Source organism: Habropoda laboriosa, unplaced genomic scaffold (genome assembly GCF_001263275.1).
Source record: "Habropoda laboriosa isolate 0110345459 unplaced genomic scaffold, ASM126327v1 scaffold95, whole genome shotgun sequence".
NCBI lineage: Eukaryota > Metazoa > Arthropoda > Insecta > Hymenoptera > Apidae > Habropoda > Habropoda laboriosa.
Window position 1 is genome coordinate 114,905 of NW_017100204.1, and position 14,050 is coordinate 128,954.

The following is a 14,050-nucleotide window of genomic DNA, read 5'->3' on the forward strand; positions in this document are numbered from 1 at the left end:
GCGCTTTATTCAATGTCATACGGGGGAGGAAATCAAGTATTTTTAAAACAAAATACTCATACAAAATGTATAAAATCGGGGGATTGGGGGTGATTTGTACATCGATCTAGCACGTAGACAATCGTACAATAGAACGTAACCGTTAAGTACACAATAATAATACATATATATATAACATCAACGCCTATCAACATAAAATATAAAACTTCACGCTTTCATCAGAGATCATGTTCCCTCCACGTTTCCTCTATTTCCTCACGCTTTTTGTGCGACTATCTGTACCGTGTCTAATATGCGCGATTCCCTCGATACAGTTTCTCTACGTTTAATGATAAGACTCTATGTAGCATGGCTAGTATCACAATTCTGACAAATTGTCTCTCGAACGAAGTACTTAATCGCGGTGTTTTTATTAAAAAATCTGTCACGTGTGTGAAACGGAAACGCTTTCTCGCAAAAAGAAGAAGAAAAAAAGAAGAAACCTAAAGCTAAAGAAGTTACAAGGATTGTGTTTCGTTTTTTTATACAGAAAACTTAAATACTACGTAGAAACGATCTATATACAACAGAATCAGACGAGGCACGTAAATAATACAAGGATTAAAACTAAAAAAAGAAAAAAAGAAGAAAAGAAGAAACTTACATTGCTACCTTTATACTCTAAACGTACAAAGCACGAGACAACAAAGATGCTGTTTCTATATAAAAAAAAAAAGAAGAAAAAACGCGTCTGATATACACCTACGTTGGGTACCATTTCTTCTCTACATGATTCACTATAAATTACAAACGTCGCTAAGTACGCACGATAAATGGTACAACGAATACATCTAATTAGTAGCTGCACGACGAAGGTCTTCAACGATATACAAATCTACACCTAAACTTAACTTTGTACAAAACGCGAACGGGTTCATCGTTCTCCCATTCGTGAAAACGAATCGTGAATTCGTCTATAATTAAAAAAAAAAAAAAACATTACGTTACTTCTAACGATAACAATCTTGAACGGTTCTCTCACGAAACGAGAAGAATCGACGAGAAAAGAAAAGTTCTGTTCAAACCTTCGTATATTTGGAGAAGCTCTTCCTACATCAATGCTGTCCAATTCACCCCTTTTTCTACATATCACTGTTAGATACGTAACAGAAGAAGCTTATCGCAGACGTCACTGTTTCTAACCGATGCGAGTCACTTCATCGTCTCGATACGAACATACTCCGTCTATAGACAACTCCTACGAAAAATTACCTCGGCGAACAAAAGTCCCGATTACTCGTACGCCAGAGAAAACAACCTCAATTTTTCGGTCGGAAACGGGACATGTAGAAGTCACAGTCCGAACAGTAAATCGCTGGTTCAGTCACCTGCTTTTTTCGGCAGAGATGGCAAGGCGCCGTTCTAGTTGTGCCTCCAACAGCAGGTTTCTGCAAAGAGGACGTAGGCTGAGTCACCGTGGGATTCCCCTTCGACGCAGAAACGAAATGGATCTGCTTGCTCTGTTTCGACACAGGTGGATGCTGATAAGTCGGATACTTCATGTTCGACTGAATCTGCCCGTTTTGCAGTGGATTCGGGTACGTCTGATTCGGTGCCAAAATATTTTGCTGATCAGCCTTTTGAGGTGGCCTCTGATAGTTGTCGTGTCTTTGCTGATAATTTTGCATGTTCTGCTGTTGCTGATAAGAGGTTGGAGGATTAGGCGGTGGTTGATACTGCGGCAGTGGCTGGTTTATTCTGTTCTGCTGAGGAACAGATTGATAAGGGTAACCCTGATAGGAACTGTGGCTGTACTGATTCTGATAGGGGCTGGGTGATTGAGTTGGCGGATAGGCGAATTGCTGCTGAGCATGCTGCACCGTTATAGGGCTTGCATTGTGGTTCGAAATCCTCTGGTTCATGTTTGGCTGTTGTTGCTGGGACATATGCTTGTTCATCTGATTGTGCTGTTGCTCCAGTTGATAGTAGGTCTGATAGGTGTTCTTCTGGCACATTGGCTTTTGTTGCTGAACATTGTTCTGGACGTATTGTCCGTGCATTTGAGTTGGATAAGGACTGGCTGGTTTCTGAGTTTGAGAGAGTGGGATTCCTTGGTTCCTCGGATGAGATGTTTGCGCTTGGGGATATGCTGATTGCGACTGCAAGTATGGCATGTATCCATTTTGAGAATATCTTATTTGTTGCTGAAGCTGAGGAGAGTATGACGTAGGTGGTTTGGACACATTCGACAGTCCTGTGTAACTGTCTCTGACGACATCCTGTCCTTCGTTGCCATACGAGCCGCATAGCTTCTTGTCTGATAAGGAACCCACCGATTCGTTCGAATTCTGCCTTCCAAAGGTAGGTTTGATGGTGTCTGGAATGGGTATAGGGTTCACGCTTCTCAGCTGATCTTGGTAAGGAGTCGCAGGGACACTGTCAGCTTCGCTCTTCAACGGCAGAGTCTGCTGTTGGAACTTGGTGGCGTTGCAGTTTTCTCGATTCATCTCTGCCTCCTGAAGACTCCTGATCTCTCGAAGAACTTGAGCTGTCTCTGGTTTATTCATCGCTGAACGAAGAACCCTCTCGAGAATGGGATTAGGTATGTAAGAGTCTTTCTCGTCGTCCTCTGCTGTCGCCACGAGAACGACTTGGTCACAGAACGACACACTCTTTTTCTTTCCAATTCGTCGCTTCACTTTTCTCGGCGCGATGTCTTCTTCGCTGGGTAGAATTTTCGTGTTCTGAATAGTATTCTGCATGGCGACCTCGCTGATATCGTCTTCGGGATAGTCGATAGGCAAACCATTCTCGTGTGGCAGTGTCAGTGACATCGACATGATCGCCTGGTTCAACCCACTTTGCTGGGTTTGTATGGAATTACTCGGCGCCGTGGTTGAAATGAAACTGTTCTGACTCGAACTGGATTCGAAGCTGGAATTCATGATCGACTGATTCGAAGAACCGTCGGTTTTCGTGAAGTTCGCTAAATTTTCCGTGGAAAGTTTCATCGGCCTCGACTCGTCCATCTGCTGAACATCCTGAGGAGCGTCGAACATCGGAGAAGAAGAACCGCAGTTCATACTCTGCTTCGTCGACATCTTCTGTTCAGGTTCCGTTTTCGGAACAGGTTGAAGCTTAATTTGCTCGAATCTGGCTGCCATGTCTTTCACAGAAGAAACAACTCGTGGACAATCAGGCACATCGCGACTGGGCTGATCGTAGCTTTGCCCAAGACTGTTCATCATCAAATCGCTCGTTCTTCTTGCGATCGTTGGCCCAGAAATCGTTGGAACAGACGTCCTAACTTTTGGAATATCCTGATCAAGAGGACCCTGTTTCTTCATCCTCCTTTCCGCCTGTTTGGCTTGCAACTCGCGTAACCAAGTCTCTCCAGACGTTTTCTCTTCTTCCTCCTGTTCTTCGGGCCTCTTCTCCTCTCTCGAAACTTCGGAGGCCAAAATCTGATCCCTCTTCATTTGCAGCTGCGTCAACAGACTGTTGATGTGTTGACTGTCCAACTGTTGTTGACGCTGCTGCATCGGTACCATCGCCTGCTGTTGCTGATGTTGCAGCTGCTGCTGAAGCTGTTGATACTGTTGCTGCTGGTACTGTTGTTGACTCTCCTGAATATGATTAGAGGTTTCGTCGATCGGAGGTGGCGGAGGTGGAAAGTCTTCGCTGGCTTGCCTCGAATGGGAGACAGAGTGGATAGAAGGATACGGTGGAGGAGGAAAATCTTCACTGGGCTGTCTCGAGTGAGAAACGTTCCCACTTTCTGGATACGGAGGCAAGGAGTCCAACTGATTCGGTTGCTTCACGGGACTCTGTTCGTTGTGCACGTCTGCTCGAGTAACCACAAAAGTAGGTTCGTATAGAATCCCATTAGCGTACTGCACCACGTCATCTTGAATCCTAGGTTTGTTGTTGTAATTCGTGGAACAAGACGTGGACACGTTAGCAGGATTCTGTTCCATGCCGTAGGAAGGTAAGAACGGAAGGGAATGGGACTCAGATGAGTAATCGGTGTAGTTAGACGTCCTGTTAGCCCCACCGGACGAATTCGTCGCGTTCACATGGTTCCAGTAGGTCCCGTTCTGCTCTTGAGACGGATTCGACGCACACTGGCTGTCCGACGACGGATAAACCGATTTCTCCGACTGCTGCTCGTTGTGCACTTCACCCGAACACTTAGACTTGCTAAGCTGAGAAGTGGTCCTGAGCGGAGGAGGCGGGGGTACCTTCGCTACGTGTAACACTTTGCCTGCGCTGCCGTGGAAGCTCTTTCTCATCAGACGACTTCTCTCCAGATTCGGGTTGCTCGTACTTCCCGGGTTGCTGTTACCGTTCCCGGTGAACTCCAGGTGTCCCTCTGAAAGATAACCGCTCAGAGACTGGCTCACCTCGTTGCCTTTCAGACCGACACTGGAATCGTCCACTGATTGCTTCGGCAAGGTGTTGGAGGATCCCTCCACATTGACGTTCGCCTGTCCGTCCTGGCCTTCGCGCAGATCCGGCATACTTCTGTTCTTCCTCTTGATCAGCCCGCCCATCAACAGTTTCCGGCGAATCTTATGCTGCTTCTTGCCCTGTTTCTGCTCGCCATTGGCATTGCCGGGCTGAGAGTTTCGAGCGTTGTTGGTAACTGTGTCGACATTTTCCTTCGATTTCTCTACTTTAATTCCCTTCGGCGAGGGAGAGGATCGAGACGGAGCGATGGAAAAGTCTTTCGAGACGTTCTTGTTCCTCTCCTCGCTTCGAGCACGTTTCTTGTCCTTCTTGTCGTCGTCGCAGCGTTTCGTACGACTGAATAAACCTGTCCTCTGCATCGGTCGGTCGTACAACATATACTCTTCGTCCTCGATCACGTTCACTGCTGTTGCTTTGCTGCGTAGCGTCTTCTTCTTGGGTAACGTCGCGTAGATCTCGATGCTCTTCGTAACTGGTTTGTCGTTGGTTGTTGTTGGAGCGTTTACCAAGAGTTCGCGACTGTTCTGTCTGGAGTGGTTTCCTTTGTCCCTGGAATTCTGTCTCGAGTGCTGTCCAGACTTGCTGTTCTCTCGCGAATGCCTTCCTTCCGGTGCACATTCTGAAATCACAAATATACATACACGTTTTAAATATGAATTATATAGATAAAGTTGACGCTGGTAGTGTATTTGGTATTTTAATCATTTTTCAGATAACCAACCTTCTTTTTCTCCATTCGCCGTTGCTTGTTCCTGAAGCATTCTTCTATGCAGACTCCTGGTCCTCATCACGCAAGTGTTGTGTTTCATCCTTGCTATCGTGATCGTATGAGGATTGTTGTACGGAGCATCCATGGCGGCTCTAGCTTTGCTGCTCGCTGCGCTGCACAAAGCAACCGCAGTGCTGAGATCGCCTGCATCCTCAGCTGCTCGAGATTTGTCCAGCAACGCGTCGGTTTCTTTGCAGAGGCGCTCGCAGTCATCTCCTGAGGAAGCTTGGTAGCCTTCCGGGATCTGGGCAAGCTATGTTAAGTAAATCGATTTAACTCCTAAATACCCCTTTCTGTATAATAATATTACAACTGATTCTTGCTCATTTCGACTACTCAAAAATATTAATTCTTATTTTTTTATTAATAAACACTTCCAAGAAGAAAATGGGGAAATCTTTAACACGTTCTGTGTTCTGTGCGCCATCAATTGTACGCGACAATTTAAAAAAATGAAAATTTCACTAAATTCTTCGAATCAATGAATTCATTGTGATTCACAATTAAATAAAGTGCAAAAGCAAAATTTATTTATTATTAATAAATTCTCTTGTATCAATATCTTTACTCTCATTAATTCTGCATTAATACAGTCACGATTAGTTCTATGTTATAACATATTTTACAAAACACAATACAAACCTGCAGGTTATGCTTCAGGCCCTGTTGTAGTGGAAGGCTATCCGTGGAAGACAAAGAATACGAGTCGTATCCGGCATCGTAATGGCCACTGCTACTGCTCGAGAGTTCTCCAGATTTACTGGTCGGACTCTTAGGCACTCCCGAGTTCCTCTGCATTTTATTGACAATGTACAAATACGGGTTATCCATTGTCGTCGAGGAACTTGAGGACGCGCTGTTTCGATCTCCGGACCAGTTTCCGGAATCACGCCTTCGTGGCACGTTCAAGTGATCCGGAATACTGATGGCGTCCTGTGGCGTCGATCCTGCACTCAGACTGCGTGTCAACTGCATTTGTTGCTTCTTCTGCTGTTGCATCACGTTCTCAACAGCACGTCGACTGATATATTTCGACTCTGCTTCACCATCGACCGTATCAACACCCTTCAAGAGACAGTGAAAATCTTTGACTCTTTTCGCGTTCAAATTTTGCCGAGATCAATTTCCACGTGATAAATTTGCAATTAAATCAACTAAATAATTATAAGAACAATTTTAACCACCCCGTTTGGTATGAAAACACGTTCACCGAGTATCTTTCAAGTAAAACTCACTGCTTAATAATTAAAACGAATAACCGTCAATCGAAAACGTACCTGATTGCCAAAGATGTTGTTCTGAATGTCAGTGAGATTCTGATAATCGCTATAAATCCTTCGTTGTGTGTAAGGGTGCGGAGGACTGTCGGGATTCGGCGTGATGGCACGTCTTGCGGTACTGTTGATCGATGGTTTCTCCGGGCTAGGAGTGATCGATCGTCGAACATTATTCTTCGGGGGTGTCTTCAGTCCATTTCCGTTTGGAAAAGGCGTCACGGTCTTCGGGGCATTCTCTGTGTTCACTGGAGTTCCGCCAGGAGTTGCATACAAGAGAAGCAACGGCTGATATCTTCCCCTTCTGCATTTCTCTACCACCTGCTCCCAACGTGGACCGATTTCCTTCACCGTAGCATCGTCGAAATAAATCCACACCTACGTAGAACAGAAGGAGACAGTGAGAGATCTAAGATTTCGAGAATTAAGAGAGCTGATAGGATTAAGGAATTAATCCTTTCGTTACTAAGGGTGACTAGTCACCCAATATCGAGCGTTTACTATGTCCTAAAGGTGATTATAGTCATTCAACACCGATAAAACTGTATTATTACACGATATTTTCAATTTTATTACTCTGACGTGCATTTCTTTATGATTAATTATATATCAACATGGAACAACTTGAATAAAGACCTATAAAAATGAATTTGCATAATACGACACGCGGCAAAGTGTAACAACCGTAACGAAAGGGTTAAAGAGACAAAGAGGATTTGATATAAATCAAGATACATTAATTACAAATTGAACGCCTGGTAAACAATCCTTACCGCTCAATATACGAAATAGAATCATTTGAAGTAACGTGTGAAACTACTTGTCTAATATCGAATCTAAGCAGTTTCCATCGAATTCTACGGATTACAATTACATCTGATCGGTTTAATCAAGATTTATCCGTGATTCGAGCATTTCTCTAAGGATTATCTCACGAAAGATTTATTTCAACGTGTACGTTCGCAAATAACTGTTATTCAGTACTAAAGTGTACGTGTTAATTCGTAATTAAAAAGAGGAAAATTGATATACCACGTTTACTGGAACAATTAAAAAATGTAAATGACATTGTCTGCGCTAACCTTGAGTTTAGTGTGAAAGAAGAAGGTGGAGTAGTGTTTGCCGTAATACGTGACGACTCCTACGAGATTGTGCACGGTCGAGGCACCCCATCGGGAGTCCACCACGCTGTGGAAAACATCGCTCAATCTGAGGGACGTTCCCACGGTTGCAAAAACGTCCATGATATGCTCCAACGACGGCCGTTCGCTATCCCACACGACTCCGACGGAAACGATTTCCGGTCGGTTCATCAGGGTCCGACAGATTTGGATTTTCGCCCCACAGGAGCTCTGTAAACCGAAAATTCGTTCGAATAATATTAACACAAACATTTCACGAATCTTCATTCTATCGACAAGACAGGATTTCGTTACCGGAAGTGATGCATGTCCAAATTCTACAGTATCATTTAACGTAACACGTCATAATATCGTAATTCAATTTAGAACACTCGATTTCCCTCGCAAACTAGGTACAAGGTAAAGTGTTTCTATTCAAGAGGAATTAAAGGAATTGCTATCGTTCCGATCAACCTTATCACTGAGCAATTATCGAAACGTGATCGACAATCGTGTCTGTGGCGGATAAAATTGGTGGAAATTTGGGAAGTTTTCTTGGTCGAATTCGCAACGCGAAATTTTATCCACCATGATTGTTCGCCCGCGGCTCACGAAACGATAGTTATCGTTCCACTTCAAAGAGAAAGTCCGCGAGATATTATTTCCAAGAAAGGCCAAGTGGAGAGTGCGCGTGTACTCTCGTGATCTTGCCTTGCCAACCGGATGAATCGAACGCGAGTCACCGGAACTGGTTTAAGGTGCAAAGTCATGAGTCGTCGTGCACGATGAAATATTCCGTGAAATTTAAAGAATTCTGCGTCGAGCAGGTTTTACTTTATCGGTGAAAATTAATGCCACTTACAGGACAATCTCTGATGTCACCCATGCCTCCAGCCTTTCGAAGAAGCTGACCGAACAGATCCGGGCTGTTTCGAGAATTTGGCGGCGTTTGTCGAGCTTGCGACGTCAATGCTGATGCTGACACGTAATGGACCATCTGAAATGAGAATTGGGAACGTTCTTTAAATGTTCTAGTGATTAATTTTTCATTGATTTATCCATGAAAATTTGTGGGGATTATTGAAGGGTCCCAAACCACGTTTCAAACATGGGAAAGTCAAATTTTCAGGTGATCTGAATTATTGCTCAGGAAGATGATTTATATATACCAATGAAATGTTGAAACGAATATTGTGTTTTGAGTATCTATTGGTATAACACATTTTTAAAAATAATAATTTTTATTTTTTGTCAGTAAATGATATTAAAGTCTTTTCTGAAATTTGTTTGAAAATTAAAATAAGTACAGTTGAGGAAAATATGAAACAATCATTATTACCTGTGATTTAATCCACAGTATTTTTCATATCTATGATACGAAATTTAATAAAATTCGAATTTAAGCAAATGTACTTTAGAGAAAAATATGAACTTGAAGTGAATCTTTTACGAAGCAAAGATTTTCTAACGTATGCTCTCCCTTCTGCTGTACAAACGCACAATGTTTCTTCGACTCTGCGTAGTAAGCCAGCTGGTAAAAGCGATCGGCCATGACCGATACGAGATTGCAACGAGTTCCGCGTTTTTACAGTCGGCCGACAACAGTCGATACGATACGAATGCACGAAGGGAGAGAGAACAAACTCCACCCACGTGAGCTGTTCGGGTTCTGAGCTCGATTATGCGCGCACACCGTGCTATGAATGCGCTCGAAAGGGCACCGCTTTTGTTCCCGCCTGCATTAGGAAACGTCCACTTTTCTTCTTAACTTGGACATTAGGTTGGGAAACCGTTGTATTCTGCTTTGTGCCGATATATCGTGTGCTTGATTTCGACCCTGAACGAGTCCAAGTATTTAATTTCTAATTTAATTATGTTCAATTATACTTTCGTCCTGAAAAAATTACAATTTAACTATTGAACACTTCCAACGATAAAATTCTGAAAGTATGAGGATCTCGACCTCTGAATCAGTCTAAATATTTAATTTTTAATTTGACTTCATATGGATTAATTATATTTAATTATATTTTTGCTCTGAGAAAATTAGATTTTGAAATTCTGAAAGAAATGATTAAGTTTGCGCAAAAAATAAATACATGCAAGTGACAAATGTAGTGTTACAAATCGAGAGTTCCTGCTAAATCCATTGACTGCAAAATTGAAGTCTTAAAAATGTCGTAATAAGGAACCAGCAGCGATGTAAAAATATTATTACCGTTCCTGTAAGTTCCACTGTAATTCTTACGAGTTGGAATTCGTTCAGTGTCGACGAAACGGAAAGAGATTAAAAAATTTCACCGCTCGGCTGGGTTTCATGAAAGGGAAAACAAAAGTGGTGACCGATTAAAGCACAACAACGAGGTGCGAACTTCCCAGAAAATTATATATATTTTATCATAGAAAAAAAGAGTAATTATGAGGCAGCGTGGGCGAAATACGACTTTCGTTATTGCATTTGTTCAGAGCTCTGCGGCTAGCCTTCTTTCCTTATCGAAACTTTGCCACAAGTAATTCCACGTTGCTAACTAGAAATTTAATTAACACTTCCATACACCGTGAGATATATATATATTCATCTTCGCGATAACCAACTTTTCCGAAGTTCTTCGTTACTGCATTAGATATTTTTACAAAGAATTCATGTAATAATAATATACTTTGAATCACAGTACAGAGGAATTAATTTTAAAGAAAGAATATGAAAGAAAAGTTCCATTATTATTAAGAAATAAGCACTCCTTCAGAGAGGAGAAGCTTAAAATATGTTTAAAGAATTTTTTTTTGAAATTTCACGGTAAAAGAAAATTTCGCTTCAGAAAATAAAAAATTAAATATCACACCTAAATAATTAACACACATCATTGTTTCGCTCTATATCCCGCTCTGTCTCGGCAGAAATAATGTCTGCAAATACCTTTCTACTCTAATGAACACCACGAGACAGATCGTATTCAATCAAAACACCTTTCGATTCGGGCAAAAATCGCAAACTATCCCGGCGTAAAACTCGAATAACAGAAAACGAAGAGGGGAATTTAATTGAGAGTTTCACTTTCCTCGCCAAACCGGAAATAACCAAGCTTGTCGAACGATGGGGCGGCCCTGTTTACGAAGGAAAGCTGTAATAAGTTCCTCGAAAAACACCCTCCACGATTTTTCCTCCTCGCTTTTTTCACCGATTTCTGGTGTCGTAACGAGTAATTAAAGAGCGACAAAACGGAAGCAACGAGTATCCCCGTATCGAGCCGGTTTTCGTTGAATTAACCCGCGAGAGTTTAGCTGACTGTAAGAAAGAGGGCTGGAATCGACTCGTGAGACTGGATGAAATTCCCCAGGGATGACTCAGAGAACCACGACAGATGATTCGAGGCAACGAGGGAGTGGTTTCTGCTGATAGGTTCGATGCAATTTTGTGGTTTTCTTTTTGCAAGGAAAACCTTCGCCTCGCTCGCGTAATTTAGTCAAATTTGTTTCGATAATGCAACAGCTGTTCTCGTATGCCGAACAATAAAAGTACGCGCGTTTAATTAACTATTGTATTATTCGACTAGGAAGTATACAGACGAATTAATGGCCAATTTAGTGGAAGACAGTTGCATGGAACGGTAATTATGGTAATAATAGATTCTACATTGAATTCAGCCTACAAATCAATCAATAATATTAATCAATTAGAGCTAAATTAGAGAACAGTAGCAAAAATTGAATTTTCTCAGTTCGATGTAGAGAAGAATTCGCTTCAAACTAAAATATCTTCCTCTTCCTTCTTTTTTTTTCTTAACTTTGGAGAATATCTCAATGAACAAGCTTATTTTAATTATTCCTTTTAAACAAGTCTCGAATTTTGTCGAAGAGAGGAACAACCTCTCTCCCAAAGCTAATAAGAAAAAAATTAAGAATTCATTCCTTCGTTCACCCCCGAAAAATGGTAATTAAATCAAATCCACTCAGCTCGTACAACTAAGAATCTACGCGGATCCTCGTTTCCTGGCAATTACAATCCCCTCGACTGAACCAAGAGCCCATTACCAATTCGAAGTCGGCTTCCTGCGCCCCTTCGACCGGATCCCGAGTTTACTGCGCGAAATAGTATCCCTTGGTCTGATCGTTCGCCCCTCAATATCCTCCTTTCGCCGTTCCTGTTGGTCGCTCGTGACCAATGAGCCATCAAATCCCGATCAGCTAATCCGTTTACACGTCGCGGCTCGACCGTTCAGTATCTTGGCGCGTTTAGGTTTCTCAGCTAAGTCGCTTAAAATCGCTTAAACCGGACCGAAGGGGCAATCTTCCGTTTAATCTTCCACGTTTCTTACCTTCGAGCTGGAAGGTCCGAGAAGGTTTTGGCAAACAACGAAAGAAAAATTCTACCTGACAGTTTCTCTTTTTTCTCGTTCCTGGACCGTTTTCTCCGGGGTTCACCTTGCGTGAAGAACGTGAGAAAATAAACGGCGAGGAAAAATCGCGTGGACAGATGGTTAAGATAGTTGAAGAGAAAGAGGAAAGGGAAACTATTCTCTGTTCTATCCTTGAATCGTAATGGAACGTTTCGTAAGAAACACGTTTTCCGCGAGCCGCACGCTATCACGAGAGATTCTGTATTGGATATGCATATGAGAGAATTGCTGGTACATGCTAGATGATTCTGAAATAAGATGGAATCTCAGAGACGAAGTGGATGATAATGGTTCAGAATGACGTGGGGTTGGAGAAAATTGCGGTCACTCGATGATTTCACTATTGAGGAGATTAAAGAGTGTTAAGTCTAACGGTTGCGACGTTTCATGAGGTTATTTGGAGAAACTATTAAACTACTACCGGGTCAAATAAGACCCAATACTGTAATTTTCTTCGTACGCAAACGAAGTCGCTATTATATTGTTCAAAAATTAAATAAATATATTACGATTAAGATAATACTTAAACACGAAGAAAGAAGAGTCGTGATTCTGTGAAACACAAGAAATCTAACAGCTGGGTGATCTAGCAATCGCCGTTCGAAGGTTAAAATAAAACTCTGTCGAAGTTCAGTGGTTGCTTTCGAAGCTCACTTGTTATTCACTCGATTACCAGATTAGCAATATCGATTGCAGTTCTCTTCTAGAGAAGTTTCGTGGATTGAACTGACCTGTGTAAAAGGCAGAGGCTCTGAGGTGGCACCGCAAGCCCCGCAAACGCTTTGCTCGACCAGCGTCATGGCGAACTTCTGGTGTGGCACACAGTGTTTTGCGCTGCACATGTCTTCCGCCTCCCCGCTGGCGATGTGAAGATGTATACGCAGAAGAATGTTTTCCTGTAACAACATGCCGTTAATGTGTCTCTCCTTATTACAGCATCCTCGATGAAGCACCGCTAGAAATAAACGAGTCCTTGGTAATTGGTCATCGATTACTGTAATTTCGAAGGATAAGCAGCAGGATACACGCTTTTTGCGACACGTTTCAATCGTTGCACCTTTTTCAACATTACGAGTTATCGCGTTTAAAGAATTAAATGGAATACTGATTAACTGTACCTTAAGACGGTGGTTTAACAAAGAAACACCTCGAAATTTGTGTCCAAAATGACCAATTTTGATGTGTGACAGATCTCGAAAAAATATTCGACACGTATTTTTTTAAATTTGCAATTGTTCACCGTGAAGGGATGAAAATGGGCCTGAAAGTTGGGGGTAGTAAACGCATTTAGTCCAATATCTCGGAAGAGATTAAAGATAGAAGAGTGGTGTTACTAATTGAAATTTGTATTTCTGCAGGACGAATGTGGCTGCTCAAACAGATTTCAGTGTAAATATCTCGAGGCGAAAAATAGTGGCCTAAGTTTAAAGCAACAAAATGCAAGCCAACAAAGCGACCACATAAATTGCTATATATTACGATATTCTTTTTCTGTCATCCTTTCAAGAACTGTTCCTGGAAGAAGCATAAAGCGAGTCGTAAATTTGGTCGAGTGTCAAACAGCAGCGAATTTTCAGACATAAGTATACGGTTCCCCTATTGGAACTTTAAAAATGTATCCAGCAATATAAGTAATGGGAAAGACATCACGACCGAAACTCTTCGTACGGTTCTAAATCAAATCCTGAGTCCCGATTTTACAACATTTCTGTCATGTCGTACATCTGAAAACTGCAGCGACTTCTGTGTTTAATGTTCAAATTTACAACTCCCCTCTTAGCCCACTTACAACGCATTCACACACTTTCTATTCAAACGAAAACGTAATTTTAACTTAGCTGTGAAAAGTTAATCGCAAAGAATTACTTATTCTAAGTGAAAAGCCGTAGACAAATTTGCCACAGATAAATCAGAATTTGGAGTTTTTGCAAAATAATCGTGGCACAATGTTACAATTTATAGCCGATCGATTATTTAATCATAATAACGAAAGAAACTCATGCTCGACGATCGTTTCATTCTCGAACACGCTTGCTATGC

General features: G+C 42.0%; 1 protein-coding gene across 1 annotated transcript in view; it reads right to left on the bottom strand.

Moving 5' to 3' along the window:
• Nucleotides 1-1,298: 1,298 nt before the first annotated feature.
• The window catches only part of LOC108570580, a 79,741-nt gene continuing 66,989 nt past the window's right edge, over nt 1,299-14,050 (bottom strand). The window contains exons 4-10 of the mRNA XM_017932461.1: nt 12,742-12,906; nt 8,476-8,610; nt 7,575-7,844; nt 6,496-6,870; nt 5,861-6,283; nt 5,171-5,471; nt 1,299-5,068 (exon numbers count right to left, since the gene is read on the bottom strand). Coding sequence (XP_017787950.1) covers nt 1,299-5,068; nt 5,171-5,471; nt 5,861-6,283; nt 6,496-6,870; nt 7,575-7,844; nt 8,476-8,610; nt 12,742-12,906 — 5,439 coding nt within the window. The remainder of the gene's footprint in view (nt 5,069-5,170; nt 5,472-5,860; nt 6,284-6,495; nt 6,871-7,574; nt 7,845-8,475; nt 8,611-12,741; nt 12,907-14,050) is intronic.